Below are 17,232 nucleotides of genomic sequence, written 5' to 3'. Positions count from 1 at the left end.
ATACAGGTACAACCAACGAAATTAAAAAAGAAAAAATAGCCTCCGCTGACGATGAAGAAGGTTGGTCTAATTTGTGTGAGCGGCTTGTCAAAAAACATAATAATGTGCTGGTAACAGGTGTAAAGTTATGAAAAAACATTAGTGCGTTGTCTTTAAGTAATGCTATTCTAAGCAAAACTCACACATTAATGCACATGTAAAACTAAGCTCACGCCTACTAAACTAATATATGAATCATCACATTGTTTATTCAATTGATTAGCGTTGAAATACTTTTAATTATTTATGAATACTGATTTTTGGACATTTTAAATAATCTGTTCATTTTACACTTATTTGCAAACATTTATGATAGTTATATTATTTTAAAAATTACAATAATTTGGGAAATTATTCTAAAATAATTGAAACACGATATTTTAAGTGCATTAATGTATTGAGTTGATTTTATTAACAATTCGCAAACAAAATTAAAATTACATGCATTATGACGTCATTTGAATTATACATACAATTTTTTTCTTAATGTGGATGAAATATACAAATTATATTTTATTTCATTATCTGTATTCATAAAAAATAATGTCCGAAATTTCACATACATGTACTGGAAGTTTTCAACTAATACAATGTAAGGAAAATGTTGAGTAATAGTGATAAAAATGTTATATTTGTGTACGAATTTACATTTTAAAATTAACTTTATAGTAGTTTCTTATAGAAAAATGAATTTTAGTTATTTATTTTATTTTATGGAAAAAATGATTTCATAAACCAGAAAATTTTTCAGGGTTTGAATCTTGATTATTTTATAGAGAGCTATTCTTATTTAGCAGGTCTGCTCGAAAGGGTGAGCCAGGAGGTGCCATTGTACCCTTAGGATTTTCCGTGTCACATACATGTATATATAAATTAAATTTTTAATGCATATAATGTATGGGAAAATTTGAAAGATTGGTGAAAAAAATGTTGTATTTGTGTACGCATTTTTGATACTTAAGGCCAAGTTACTCTACTATTGTATATAATTAACATGTATATTAAAAATAAACTGACGTATAGGTTTTTTTTAATCATTTCTATCAGTGTAAACATAGTTAACAATTCTGTTAATTTGCATATCAGTTTTTGTCAATATAAACTAGATTTTACGGCAACCGTTACTAACAGAATTCTAAAAACCATAAGCATTATTTAGAGAAGGTCGGCTTTGTACCGTGGATAGGTAAATTAAAATGTATTATCTGTTTATTTCTTGACTTAGGTATTCCAAACATGATATAATATAAGGAGGTGTTATGAAGTAGGTATATTACTTACTTTATAATCATTCTAAAGTACCATTTCAGTAAAAATTTAGATTGTCATATGAATTTTTGGGGAGGGAATTATGGCTCTCTACTCGACGAGGTGCGGTGAATCGTTCCCATGACTTAAATTTTTGTCGATAACTTATACACCCACTACAAAATTTTTCTGGAGGCGTCCTTGATATTTAGTTACTTGCATATGAGAAGATGGGACAAATTGACATTCTTAAGATTTAATCTCTTAAAGAAAGTATTCACCATTAAAATTTGAATTTTTATGTAAATACTATTTGGTGTATTTAGATCGATTGGTAAATAGCTCATTAATAAGTACTAATTCATTAAAAATAGTAAAATTCGTCATCTCGTCTTTAGTGAAATTATTTTTTTAGTGAGGTGATATAATAAAATGGTATTATTGTTTGTTTAATATAAATAAAAATATTTTCATAAAAAACTCGTTAACATTACCATATATTTTAAATCTAAGAAGATCAACTTGCCCCGTTTTCCCTTAATAATAATTATTATTGTATATCACATGTTTAATTTTATGTTATGTAGTATATATTGATTTGAAAAATAGACTACCTAAAATTCTATTAATTATGTATAGAAATGAGGATCAAAAATATTTTAAGTATAGACTTTTGCAACTATTTACATTTGGCCATTTATTTCATAATCATCATTAAATCATGATACTATCTAAACCTACAATTAAGGAAACATATAATTATCAAAACGTAATTAATTCTACTTGATAGAATAGTCTATATACTTACTATTAAGAATTACTTATTATTATTATTATACAATTAAAAAAATTGCTTAATTACTTTCATGTTAATTAATTATTTTATTTTATTATTGACTGAGGAGATCTGAATTTTCACTATATACATACTAACGATTAGACATGAACTTAGTTGGTAATGAATCAAAGTGTTTTTTATGAAATTATTTCATTTATTATTCAGTAGATATTTACTCCTTAATAATTAAATTGAATAATGTCAATTTATTAATTATTAATGAATTTACAGAAATTTAACTTTTTAATTCAAGCGCAATAACATTCAGTTGCAAAAAATAATAACATTAGAACAAGAGATAGATCTAAAGATTTAAGGTACATTTAACTTAAAATTAAAAATGAAATATTAATTATAAAATATTTTTCATAAAAACAGTAAGAAGCAAGAGAAAAATAAATACCGACAATTTCTTTACGATAGTATTTATTTCAAATTGAAAAAGGTAGACAATGAAAACGAATTGCGGCGTTTTCGTATTATGTTCGTATAGGCAATAAATTTGGCATTGGAAAGATTTATATGTTTTGTAATGCTGAACATAAGCGGTAGGTACTGCGCTACAAAAGGCATTCTGAGCTAAAGATTCGTTTTTAAATTTAAAATCTATACGAAGTTATTAGTTAAAAGGGAACATACTATTTCGATATATTTGTTGTTGTTTTTAATTGCTTCTCAGTAATATTATTTTTCTTGTAGAAAAAAACCTTATTTGTATAATAACGCAATATCTAAATGTTTTTCACGATTGTTCTGTTTATATTTTTACTATTTTATAAACAACTTTATATTATTATAATTTGGTTCAATCAAGTTGTAATTTATGGAAACTTAACTACTAATTAGTAGGTTAAGTCGGTTGGTTTTAGTGTCGTGTACAGGAGAGTTAAACATTTTTTTTTCTTGTTAGAGACAAATAATGATAAATATGCTTTTAACGTAGTACAAAACTGTAAAAATTATTGAAAAAAAAAGTAACGCAAAATACTTGCTATATCAAAAGTTATTAAAGATGTCGAAACCTGATAATATACACCGTATATACGGTAATTCTTTAAAAGTTTTGGCCTTCTCTAAAAGACTTACCGTGTATGTGAATAACTAATATTATATTTATAACTTAACTCGTTTGAACAACTGAAAAATAATAATTTAGCTGTTCTAGCATGTTTTTATTTGAACTAAATTCGTTTGCAAAATAATGGAAAGCATTATCATTTCGAAACCCTTGTGTAATACTGAAAAACTTCTAACAAAAAAAAGAGAAGCTAGAAGGCCGGATGTATTAAACGGTAACTGGAGTTTCTGTAATGCAGGAAGACTCTTCCCAAGAGAGCTTTTACTGGTAATAACATCCGGAGGTCAACCGTCTCTTCACGCTCAGAAATGAACACTACACACATTATTCTTTGCTTCCCTATTGGACCATTGAACCCAAGTGTATTGAAGACGTAGTATCCTTCCCTTCTATATTCCAAATATCAACGATTGTCCCCAAACTACTTAACGTATTGTACAAATAATACATTTACACTGTGCAATGTTTACTAATGTATAAGTAAATAATACAGTTATCATTGCAATTTATTCACAGTTATGAGTAATCTAATATTTAGATGTATGACTAATTTTTTAGTTTAAATAAACTTACACGTAACTCTCTTAGTTTTATATGAATAAATTTATCTATTAAAGGTTTATTTGTCTATTCATCTTGCAATATTTTTTATGACCTCGTCTGAAACTATGAATAAATACAATACAATATTGGCCGCCGGTCATACTTAATTGACAAATACCTTTTTATTTTTAATGCTCTATGCCGCGTGGGCGATACCAAGAATATTTTTGAAAAACCTAAAACGCATTTGATAAGTAAACATGTATTAAAAGGTTAAATGCTGATATATAGAATTAATATCATTTCAGATAGGGGGTTCAACTTCTAAAGTCATCCCTGTTCGCACAACTGCTACTATTAGCTAAAAAAAAATCATAGTATTATTTATCTTTGAGTATTTGGTTATCAGAAAATCAAGTTAAAAGAAAACTACGAGTATTAAGTTATGCATCCATATTTTTATTTTTGGTAAAAATGAATTATTTAAATAATGATTTATTATTTTTTTTTAAATGTAAATGGAAGTTTACGACCTGTGTCAATTTTTATTTTACTGCTTTTTATTTTATTTAATAGTCTTACAGATCCAGTGTCTTCTTTCTCGTATTCGTAATGGTAAGTACCCTTTGTGGAATCGTACCTATCTACGTATAATTTTGTTTTTTTTTTTTGTATAGACCTAGTTTTGTGATAAATAATTTGACATTTCTTTTCGACGCAAACCGCATTTTGAAAATTAAACAAATCATTACGAATGTCATTTGAATAGTGAGCAAGTCCAAGTAATTTACATTTATGTCCATTATTGGAACATAAATCAATTTTATCTAAAAATTAATATCTGTATTAATTCACATAATTTATGAAATTTATTAAATTTGTATCAATATTTGATAATTGATTTGCTAAGTTGATTCTTTATCGTTATAGTTTTAAAATATGATAACAGTTTTTCTCTGGACTAATTTGAATATCAGTTTACACATTACATTTATATAAACTTATTTTTTTATTAAGTTACTAAATAATCTACTTACTTATATTAGTATTGATAACAAAACTTTTTAATGCCAAATTATATTTTATTAGTAATAAAATTAACTACTTAGTAAAAAATATATTTTTAGATTTCAGTCATAGGAAAATTTATGAAAAAAAATTATTTAAAACATTGAAAGTCACGAAATTATTGAAGTATTAGACCAATGTAGTAATTACTGGGTCTTAAAAGTATACTTTTGGGGCCACTAAAATTGTTCGATATCCTTTAAATTACATGGTGTTTAATGATACATTCTTGCTAATTATCGTGGAACTATGTAATATATAGGAGTTTGTTTTCGGTCGGGTGTCAATATGTGTTTAGTGTTGATATGGTAACATTTATTCACGATTTTGTAATGGTTTTTATAGGTTTTTGAATTTTTAATGTTTTTAATATTTTTTAATTTTATATTATTTTTTTAAATATAATTTTAATTTTACGTATTTTTATAAAATTATTACCGGAATTTTCGAATAAATAAGTTATGACATTTTTGATTATATCCCTTCTATAAATTGCATGATAATTATAACCTAGATTTTTCTTTTCTGATTCTGTAAAATGCAATAGTAATTTTGAATAAATACTTGAAATAAAAATAATTTATAGTATAGAATAAAATATCGGTGTAAAATAATTTATTTTTATTTATTTACATTTATCAGAAAACGAATATAATATAATAAATATTCTAACCTTGATCAGGTTTAAAATTAGAAATATTCAGGTTTGCTAAAAAAAAAAGGTTGACGTAATTTTTATAAGATATAATCCAAATGGTTTTCAAAAGTAATAATATATTAATTTATTTTGGAATATCAAATTTACGACTAAATATAATTTGTAATGTGTATTTATAATATTGATACTACTTACAATAAATATTTACTATTTCTAAACGGAATTTATTCTCCATTTCAACTCGGTCACTTGGTCGCATGCATACAACTATTAATGTTAAATTATATTATTAAATGATTATTTTACTATTTGTGTATTAATATGACTTGCATTTAATAAAACAATTTAAAGCTTTATTTTACTTTTACCATAACGTTTTATTAAGTCTAATTGTACTACACATTTTATATGGAGTGGCATATTTAGACAATCCAATGTACTTTAAAATGAAAAAATGGAAACTATTCAAAATCTTAATTTATGCTACCCCACCCATTATAAATTCCTAGATACGCTCCTGACTAACATTTAAAACATTTTTTATGATGTAATATACATTACGTATATAATATACGTGTTGTATCCATTCCCTAATAATTTTTTTTTTTAATAATGTTATTATTAAATACACTTGTTTTTTTTGTTTTATATATACATTTGTTTGGTACAGAACGTCTTTAGCAAAGATCTAGTAGATCAGTTGTTACAAACATCGTTGTTTGTATTATATCGTGTGACAGCTGATCTCTAGCGTCTTGCTTTACTCACCCCCTTGCCCACTCAGCACGCAAAACGATGACCTCCGTGTCAATTGTCATCCGTGTACAGTTCATCGTCGTAAGTCAGTAAGTGTTTTTTGTTTTATGTGTCATTCTCTTCTGTAGCAAGCGCCTTCGTTTGAATGGTAAATGGTTCGGCCATTGCACGCCGTTATTCTTATTATTTGTTTTTTGCACCTTTGTGCTCAAAGTTCTCTTGCCCTTGTACGCCACCAATGATTGGGCCCTGACCATCACTAAATACCTTCATTGCCGCCGTTTGTTCTCATTTGCCATTACGTGCCTGGATCTACACTCTGACTCGGATACTCAGATGTTCGACACCATCAACAACTTCATCTATTCACCTGAGTTGTTTTACATTATTTTTTAATGTTATTTATTATTTGTTTAATTGAAGTTAACTATTTTGTTTTATGCCGCTTCGCCGGCTATTAGTTTTTAAGGCCTCCCGCTACCCTTTAAATTTAAGATACTCTCTGAAGAATTTCGAATATATGTGGTTATTTAATTATTGTCTATTCTCGTTACTTATTGGATGTACCTTTAGTCATCATCCCGCTTCAATAATTGAAACATTTAAACAGGCTTAAGGTAAATCATTATTCTAGTGCAGTGCTCAACTAGCCGTCCTATGGACTAGCTGCCTTGTACAAAACAATATTAATATTATACAAATGTTTCATAACATTTTTTAAAATTGCTATCTGAGTTATCTCTGTTGAACTATATAGAACATAAAATAAAAATGGAGTTCTTATAATCAAATATCATTAACAGATTACTGTACAATTTGTATGTTTGTAACTATTTAAGTTGTGGGAGGAATGTGTTAGTTAACGAAATTCAAACTTCATGGTAAAAATAATGCTATTTTAATCGTAAATTATTAGTCTTTAATTATTTTGTATTATAATAGCCAATACTTACGTGATGGATATATTTTTTCTCGCATATGAGCTGAAAAGGAATTTATAAAATATTAAAAGGGGTGTTCAAATAAGTTAAGTGCACAGCAGAGCGTAGTGTATCATAACACAACTAGTAATTCGGGTAACTAATAATTTATTTCATGTTTTGAACCGAGCCTGGTTTAATCTTAATTTAAAATAGACCAAACTGGGTCGAATCAGACTAGATCAAACATTGAAAATAGAACATGTACGTTCGTACTAATTATTAAAAAAAAAATCGCACATTCCATAAAAATTACTTCTATGATCACCCCTGGAGTGAAATTATTTGTATAAATGTGTAACACAAACGGGTATATCCTTACCGTACGGTTCGTTTTGCATCCTTTGTATTATTTTTTCTATTAATGAATTCCGATCTAATAATAAACAAAATTTTAATAATTAATATTTAATTTATAATACAATAATAACTCTTCCTTTACTAAAATTGTTTGTCCTTTTGAGGTTATAATAATTTATTTGTACCATCAGAATATTAAAATATACATAAAAATAATACTGTAATAATATAGTTTATAAGTCAACAAATTATATTGAACTTAATGCACACATAGGATAAACTTTATCATTAATTACTAAATTTCTTGTTAAATAATAATAATTTTGAAATTTTTTTTTGAAATATTCTTTATCGTTTACAAAATTATCAATTTTAATAAATTTAGTTGCAATATATATTTAATTATCTTAAATGTTAGAAAATGTTCTAATGAAGAAAACAACTGGTCTATAACAACTTTTTATCAATAGTTCAGGAGTTATGAATATTTTTATACCTGGTCGGGGAGAGTTGCATGACAAATAAATGAGTAATGATAAACAACTAATATCTCATTCTTAATAAATTCACAAGTGTTAATAACTTCAAAAATACTTGTTCAAAAGTTGTCATTAACAATTTTTCTTATTTTAATCTTTTTATGTTATATTAGTTAGTTAAATAGGCATATAATCATAAAACAATATCGAGTTAATACTCTTATTACAATTAAGGGATGATTCTAAAAAATATTTGACTTTTCATAAATCAAGATATTTACGAAATTAATTCAAAATTTTAATTTTAATAATAAAAAAAATAATAATATTATTATTATAATTATTATTTCAAAATAATTTCAAATTTTACTTTACACGCTAAACAAAACTAAAAAAAATATTTTTTAAATTATAATTGTTTTGGAGAAATATAATGGCTAAAGAGAAATCAATTATTTTTTTATAAAAAGTACACACCTAAATCTTTTAGAATTTATAAAATAGGAAGCTATAGTTTTCTTACCATAATATAATTATGAGTGTATATTTTACCTTCATCGTTTAATCCGTATAATATTTTATCTAAAAAAAATAAATTAAATAAAAAATAACACTCTTCAACCAAAGTCGTGTACTAATTTAAGTAGTTTTTTTTTATTCTTATTGGTTTTATGACACTGATTACTGATTTATCGTTAGTTTTATTTTATCATCAATATTATGTTCTATATCCACAATTTGAGTGTTTTTAATATCTCGGTTTTAAAACGCAAAAAAAAAATGAAATAAGAATTTATGAAAAATTTACAGTAATGATTATAAAAAGTTGGTGGCGTTAAATAATGCATATAATATCTATGTGGCATAATGTATGGAGTTTGATTTGATAGAAAATATTGAATGGAAAAATTTAAATTCCTATCCCCAACTATAAGAATAAATAAAAAAATTATCTTAATAAAAACAATCTTTTTATTGTTCATGTCTAATTTTGTCTAGTTGAATAAAACTTAACAATTGTTTCTAAACAAAAATTAATTTGCAGTTGTTTTTAAAGTTTCAATGTTATACAATGTTTCTTACTTGTCCATGATATTTGAAACGCAGCATCTATAGACACAATTTTATGATATAATTATTAGGTATAGCATTTTTAAGTAGGAAGACATGAAAATCTAATTAACATAATAAATATTACCTTCTATGGTAACAGAAGTAACAGTAGAAAGAAGTACAAACCAAATAACCAAAATGAAATATCCAATTGTAATTTTTCGGCAAAACATGGTATCTTAAAAAATAAAATTTTATCATAACTTAAATAGTTTAGCTACGATACAAAGGTGGAAAAATGTTTTTGTTTAAGCTAGTCTTATTGCAAATATATAAGTTTATTAGTTGTCAAATATATTAACTAATTTTTTTTCTATTTTACCACCTACATAATAAAGTAAGAAAAGACACTTAAAAATATTAACATTAAGTAAGAAATATACCTTGAATTATTTCACGTTAAAGTTATAAATGTCATGAACAAACTGAGATTATTATAGTTAAAAAATTGTATTATTATATTAAAATTATATTCAATATATTTTTTTAAATTAAAAACAATTTTTGTCACTAAGAATATTTACAATTTTTATTTTCTGTATCATTAAATGATATATTCTTAGTTATTAAAAAATAATCGGTAAATATATTTATATTAAATGAAAATAAATATTTTATAAATTTAATTTTATCTACTTATAAATAAATTGAATGCTGTTATTGTGTGGAGCTCAAAATAAGGTTTTTTTATTTCTGAAAAAAATTTAAATCTTTACAACAGTATAAACCAAATAATAAAACTTTTTCAAAAAACAAAATTTAATGTAATTTTTGTAAATAAAATATTAATAAATATATCAATTATTTTAAAACCACGTAATTATACAGGGTTGTTATAATTTAAATAACTGCTTATTTAAAAATAATATTTTATTTCTTTAGTTTTACATACATTTCTCAATTTACCAATCATGAAGTATTTATTGTGTTCATCCCCCATACTTTATAATAGTGTGAGGTTTATTTTTTACAGCAACATACATAATTAACTAGTCGATCATTAAATAATGATCTTATTAAAAAAGTGACTGGTAAATAACAACTTTTGTGCCAATATTCCAGGAATTATTAATAATTTAAAGTATAGAATGGAGGTGAGGTGCGGGTGCTGCTAGTTTTTTACAAAATATTTCTCGGCCTCACTTAACCTCCCGCCAAGGTATAATTAAGTGGTTCATAATAAAAGAATAACCCTGTATAAACAAACCTTGAAATTTATATTGATTTTAAAAATTTGATAATAATACTTATAATGTTTCTCAAATGATTCATTTGTTCAAAGAACATTATTACAAAAATTTTTATTTAAAAATTAACATATGATATTTTTATCGTTTTATAAACTCATACACTATTTTCGTAATATAATGATTAGTTTTAAGATTATAATTAACAACATAAATATTAATTTTCTTATTATGTTTATTCCTTATTTCTTTGTATGCAACATAGCAGCTTTATTGCCTTTATACATTACATTATGTATAGAATATTTATATTTAGTTAGTATAAAATGATTCAGTCCTATTAATCAACACATTTTTTTATCATAGTTGTTTCTATGATTCATTTTGAATTAGATTAAAAGCATGATTAATGAATTTACACTTAAGAACGTAATTGATTAAACTGTTGGTCATTTTTTATTGTTTGTTATTTGTGTCAACATATGATGTATTTCGTATTGAGGTTAATAAATTTTAATCGCATTTAATTATTAGTCTTAAAATTATTGATTGAAACTCTGTAAATTTCATTTACTAATATATTTCTTTTTATTACTGTAAAATCGACTGGAGTATACATTATAAATATATATCAGTACGAGATATTTCCACCCGCACAACTTGTCCTAAAATTTTTATTGACTTATTCAAATATTTTGTTAAAAAAGTTCTAAAACGGCAATTTTTAAAAGTTTTACAGATAAAAATATACATAAATAATAAATTAAGTGTTTTTATATATGGCACAAATAAAAGTTATGTTTCAATGACACTTAGATAATTATTGCAATATATTATTTTAATAAATTTTAGCGAATGTAAAAAATTGCTATGTTTAAAAAGTTTTATTATTAATTGATTTAGATGATACAATTATTTATTCAGATGTTGTTAACTTGATAACATTAACTATGAGCGTGTATTTAACATTTTCATATTAAAAGCAAATATTGATTCCGAGTGGGATTGAATTGAATTTAATAAAACAATAACAGTGACAACTGTGCGATACACGTGATATTTGGTATAATTTACCAATCATATAAAAATACTTTTTATGTCAATTATTCATTCACATAAGTTTTTTACATACATGTATCATAATTATTTTTATGTTCTTAATGCATGTTTTTTTAAATCATTGTTTTGCTACCTAAGTACATGTGTTGACCTTGAAATGAGGTCGAGGATAACCAGTTTTCAACAAATAGAGTTCTATTTCACTATATTTTGAATAATTTTTTACTAAATCTATTAAATTACCAGCTTTAATATAGTTTTATCAAATACTGATTCTGATGTGCATCAATAGCCAAATGCTTATCAAAATAAACCAATAATTATTATATTTTTATTAGTTAAATAATACCGTGTAATTTTATAACAGGCGTATGTTTTATATTGAATTATATGTAGAGGTAAAAAAATAAATGTAATAAAATAATCAAGAGTCAGACAGAGTTTGAAGTTAGGGATCAAACTTCGCGTTAACGGTTGATATAAGTAACAACCTGGATTATTGACCTGAAGCAAATATAATTCCAGACAAGAATCTAAACATGATTTCATTTTATTATGCACCAACGGTGTACTTTATTATAATAATTGTTGGCTTCAGGGGCTGTCGAATTGTGTTTCAATGGAAATGTATTGTAAATCAAAAATACCAGACATCAAACTTTGTCAAACAAAATAAAGTTACTAACGCATAAACTACCAAAATTATTTTTTTATGGGCTATTGTTAAAAATAATTTTCTATGCATGTTTTTAACACTTAACGAATAGCAATGATATTACAATTTTTCTTATATGAAAATACCATCAATTCTACAACTAATTACTTATTAACTAGTATTACGTTAATGTAATAACGAAAATAACCGACAAGTTATTATATTATAATAGTTAATTGTAACTAATATGTAATTTATTTTAATATAATTACAATAACATAATTTATATGGAAATCCAATACATGATAAAGTTATAATTTCTGGGCAATTGTATTGCCTTAAGCAAAATCACATGAAAGGATTCGACAATACATTAATGCAGTTCACAAATTTCAAGATTTATTGTGTGAATTTTTTATAATTTTTATTATTTAAAAATATGTTTAACCCATTCTGCTAATTGTTTTGCTATGAACCCCGAAAATATGCAGTACGTAGACGTCATATTGTGTATAGATTCTAACTATGTATATCGTATGATCCTCATGTATACAGACCAGCAGACGTGCTCCGTCAGATAATTATAGGTTATATGCGGCCACAGATATGTTCGCCCAATCTTTGGCCGTGAGAAGAGAGAGGAGACTTTTTTTTTATTATTATTGTTTGATTTGATCATATACGTGTACGAGGTGTAGAAAAATATTTTTGACAGAGTCAATGGTTGAAATATTTTAGAGACAATAAACTGTATAAATGCACCTTTTTTTACAAAAATAATAATATACTTTAGAATAATATATTGTTTTATTTCAAAGTTTGGTTTCAGATTATTTTTAATTACTTGTTTGTATTTATCTCAATATAAATTGTAGAAATGGTCATCGATATTTTCACGCGTGTTTTATGAACAAGTAAATTATTTATTAAATATTTTAATCGTTTTTTAAAATATTAATTAGTAACAATAGGTTGAGTAAAATTGAGTACATGAAAATACGGGAAGAAATTATTAGTTTAGAATAATATATACCACGTTCTTTTTATGGTATTATTCATATTTTAAAGTAAAAAGTATAATATTATAGTTTCCAAATAATAATAGATTCGAACTTACACACAAATACGTACAAGTTATTTCTTCGGTAAAAAAAATAAATAAAAAGTCATGGTGGATCTTGATTGGAAAAAATAATAAATTAAAAATATTTAATTAAAACAAAAAATAAATTAACCAACAAATGTGATACACGATTCGGATACAATCTTTATGGTGGGATTGTTTTAATATGAAGATCTCTCGGTGACGTACCGAATATGTATGTGAAGGTATAATGTAAATGGGTGGAGATTAAAGAAGAAAATAACGCCTTCCGCTTATTTGGTGTAATAAAAAGTAATACGTACCGCAGTTTATTCGTGCTTAGTTTGCATCTAGATATCAAAAATAAATATTACCTTGTTAGCAGGCATGTAACTTAAATTGGAAAACAGAAGAAGATTCAAAGCAATTCTATGATGCTTTGCTTTTGGTAAAAATCTATAAATAATTATTTTATTTATACAAGTTATTACAGCCGAGAGTTCAAAATAGTACTCAAGTATTAGTCGTCTTGTATGATGGATCACTCTTTTTTTATTTTCCCTATAGTTGAACAATTATACTTTTGATTATACAGGAAATGTAAATGACAAATTGCCCCATTGCTTATATAACGCTGTAAAGATAAAAAAGTGATGTAATTTTCTTTTAACGAATTTACAAATCAAACCTTCAACAATACATTTTTTTAACTACGCGCGTATTACCATTTAAAAATGACTACGCGCATCGTTCCTTATTTATTGTGTAAATCATCAAGGAGAGGTGTTGTCATTTATGAGTGACGTCGATAAATGATGACCACGGAAGGTAAAAAAGTATACAACAGCGTATTGAAGGGTTGAAAAGCGATGAGTTAGTGTTGATTGATGTCGTCTGTTTTGAACATTTAATTGAGTTTATTAATATTGCCTGCTGTACATAGCGACCGTTTATTTCATCTAAACGTCAAGCAGTTATATAACAAATGATTGATTCCTCTTGCCAAATTATTACATAATTTTTACTGATTATAATGTCATCAATTTTATATGTATTTAACATTTAATCGTGCGTAATTATTATCTCACTATTTTACAACAAATCAATAAACTTCAATTTAATTTGATTCTATTATTCGTGAACAATGATTATAACTACAAAATCAATTATTTCTTCAAAAATATATAAAAATGATCATCATCAAGAAGTTTGTACTTACATAATAAATTGTTTTTAAAACTATATATTTAAAAACTCATCTCTAGAGTATAAATAAAAAAATATTTAAAAACTATCGATTATATATTTGGCTATTTACTATATTATTTTGGACTAAATCAAATAGCACAGTGCATGATTTGTGTACTGTATTTGATAATAATGAAATTTTTCAAATTTCATCGCGTTAAATATTAGATAGCGTCAGTACCCAACTTCAGGACATTACGACCTTGTGTAATGTATCACCTAAAATAATTGATATACGTTTCAAAACATACATAAATATGCTTGTGTGTTGGAAATAATTATAGGGTATGCCTACTCGTATAAGGGTATAAAAAGCCTCATGTTTTGTACACCTTTTGTTGCTTGCGTGTACGTCTATTCTATATCCGTTGTTTATTAAAAATAGGTTCATCTTTATGTTCTTTCTCCAAGAAGAAAATGTTGGTGAACACACATGCTTTAATAAATGATTGTTATCATTTTTAATATATATATATATATATATATTTTTAATTATGAATATTACGTTGTAATATCCAGAACATGTATTTATAAAACTTTATGTAAAATGAATGTTGTCAAATGTTTAATAAAATTTAGAAGTGAGGAGGTGCTCGAGAAGCAAATACTTTTTACCTCAGAACTCTCAGTGGCAGATCTTTAACTATGAAAGTAATATTTAATTACTGAACATTAAAATACTGCAAACAAATATGTATCCTACATTGATTTCAATGTGTTTACAGTGTAAAACAAAATAACTACGAAAATAATTTTTGTTATAAGCGAAAGACTAAATAATGGAGAGGCTAATATACTTTCTAAAAAATGTATACAATATGAAATACTTTTTAATTTTTAGCCATAATGTTAACCTATCTAACCTTTTTTATGTAAGTTTCAAAAGTCTGTTATATTTTTGCTTTAATATACAAGTAAAATATGATGGTGTCTTTGCAAAAATGGTATTTAAAAAAAGAAAAAGCGAATTACCTACTCATGTGTCATTATAGTCGCACTTAACATAAACACAATGCTATGTATTTCAGGAGTACATGTAAAAACAGAATGATAATAAATGAATGGGATGTAAGTGTTTTATTGTTGGCAAGGGAACAAATGATGAGGATCATCTCTGAAATTTACTCTGTGTAATATTTGGAATAATCCCTCGATAAACTCGTTAAACATCGATTAGCCGTATTTAGGTATACCTGTCTGATGCACTAACCCAAACATAACGATTTATATTTTGCCTTGCACTAGACAAAAATCATTAATCCAAAACTCCGGTAGTTAAGTGGATGATAATAATTTGTCAAGACCCGTTCAGAGCGTTATTTCTTTATACAAGGATTTTTTTTGTTCCGCGGCGTGACGTATTTGTTGGAGAGGTTCAAAAGTAGTAGTTAATATAATAATGACGACCTCAACGCTGTGTGCGACCGCGACAAAATGAACTAACGATGCGAATATGATAAACGATTATGGCTTAGTGTTTGTACCAGTTTTTATACAACAGCACAATGCAAACTCAAACCAAGTTTTTAAAACACTCTGTTTTGAACGTACTTCAGGCGACTAACACATCGCGATTGCGAATTTTATTAGGTGTTAATAAAACCGATTAAGGATAATAACAGGTGAATTGTACATTTTGTTCGCATTTTCGACACACCAGAGTCGATGACAGTCGGTAGTGTTATCCGTCGTAATAAACGTCCATCAATCAAATTATCGCGAGCTGATCGTATGCGCGTTTTACCATATGTATCCTCAGCAATGCACAGTGGCTACTACAAGATTACATTGCCTGGCGGGGTCTCCTAAAGCATTTAACAAATAAATACTCCCGCGCCCGCATATACATAGTAATTTTGAACGCCAACTGGTATACAATTAAAATTATATACCTTTACTGATATAAATTACTACTTGCGGCAGTCGGCGACACGAAGACGTGCGGGAGAGAAGGCGAAAACAACGGCAGACGACGACAGAATAGAATTGTTATTCGTAACTTGTATTTGAATACTTGCGACCAGCAGAACAAAAACATTTAAACTCATTACCGATACAAATAAAATTGCAAACACGACCATTTTTTTTGAAAGTGAAAACAATTTGCTCGTCAAATCGCAGTCAAGTCCAGCTGTTCATACGGTCAGTTGAACTTAATATAAAGCAATTCAACTAACTCTATTGACTTGCAACGATCTGGAAATACATACAATATTCAGTTTGATTTATCACCCACCTTACCTTTATTTACCACCTTTATGATTTTTCTAGTTCATATCTTGAGATCGACTTGAGCCGTACAAACAGTATTATAAAACGAACATTTAAGTCAAAACATTATACTGCGTTCGTAAAAACATGACTAGGTATGTTATCTACTTTAATAACCAGATGCAATCAAACTAATAAATAATTATTTCTGAACTTGATGGAAAAAAATGTATATGTATAAAAAATGGCTGTAAAATATTTCCTGTTGGTTGTTGGTTCTCACGAGACGGGTAGTCATTTTAAGTATTTTAAATAGATGATACACGTTCTATAGACAGCTAACGCCGCTTATGTCGATCGAAGAATAATTAAAATAAATATATAAGTTAATAATCAAATTATACTTTACTGGTTGAATTCATAAATTATTATTTTTTCTTCGTTGTTCATTAAGGAATGTCGTTTATAATACTATTGCTTTACCATTGCCGGTAATTAATTATTCTTGGACAAGATTTGCAACCAGACTATAATTTGTTCACAATTTATCGAGTACAACAATATTAAAATCAAATCAAATTCCAATAAGGATCTATAAATAGCTGTTTTACCGTTAACCGAATAAATAATATTAAATATTATAGCGTAAATATTTTTTTCAATTTCAACGTTTAACCTTTTCAGTTAT

The 17,232-nt window shown here is 26.0% G+C and overlaps 1 protein-coding gene across 1 annotated transcript; it reads right to left on the bottom strand.

The window, feature by feature from the left end:
- Positions 1-4,184: 4,184 nt before the first annotated feature.
- LOC126896467 (uncharacterized) lies at positions 4,185-9,761 on the bottom strand. The gene is made up of 10 exons (XM_050669268.1): positions 9,737-9,761; positions 9,186-9,278; positions 9,071-9,097; positions 8,540-8,569; positions 7,531-7,584; positions 7,182-7,211; positions 5,668-5,739; positions 5,488-5,523; positions 5,253-5,345; positions 4,185-4,573 (listed from the first exon to the last, which is right to left on the bottom strand). Exons 2-10 carry the CDS (start codon positions 9,271-9,273, stop codon positions 4,245-4,247), a joined length of 759 nt encoding a protein of 252 aa, XP_050525225.1. The 5' UTR covers positions 9,274-9,278; positions 9,737-9,761; the 3' UTR covers positions 4,185-4,244.
- Between the last annotated feature and the right edge of the window lie 7,471 nt (positions 9,762-17,232).

This window comes from Daktulosphaira vitifoliae, unplaced genomic scaffold (genome assembly GCF_025091365.1).
Source record: "Daktulosphaira vitifoliae isolate Bord-2020 unplaced genomic scaffold, ASM2509136v1 Scaffold_1, whole genome shotgun sequence".
Lineage (NCBI taxonomy): Eukaryota > Metazoa > Arthropoda > Insecta > Hemiptera > Phylloxeridae > Daktulosphaira > Daktulosphaira vitifoliae.
Note: the sequence above shows the minus strand (reverse complement) of the source record. Positions and strands in the feature narration are given on the sequence as shown.

Bases quoted from the DNA above. Each gene is read 5' to 3' on its own strand.
- LOC126896467 (XM_050669268.1), bottom strand. From the start codon at position 9,273: ATGTTTTGCCGAAAAATTACAATTGGATATTTCATTTTGGTTATTTGG. The intron at 8,570-9,070 runs GTAAGAAACATT...TATTTTTTTTAG, and splicing joins GTTTCAAATATCATGGACAA to ATAAAATATTATACGGATTA. The intron at 4,574-5,252 runs GTAATAATTTTA...ATTAATTTTTAG, and splicing joins TTATTTATTCGAAAATTCCG to ATAAAATTGATTTATGTTCC.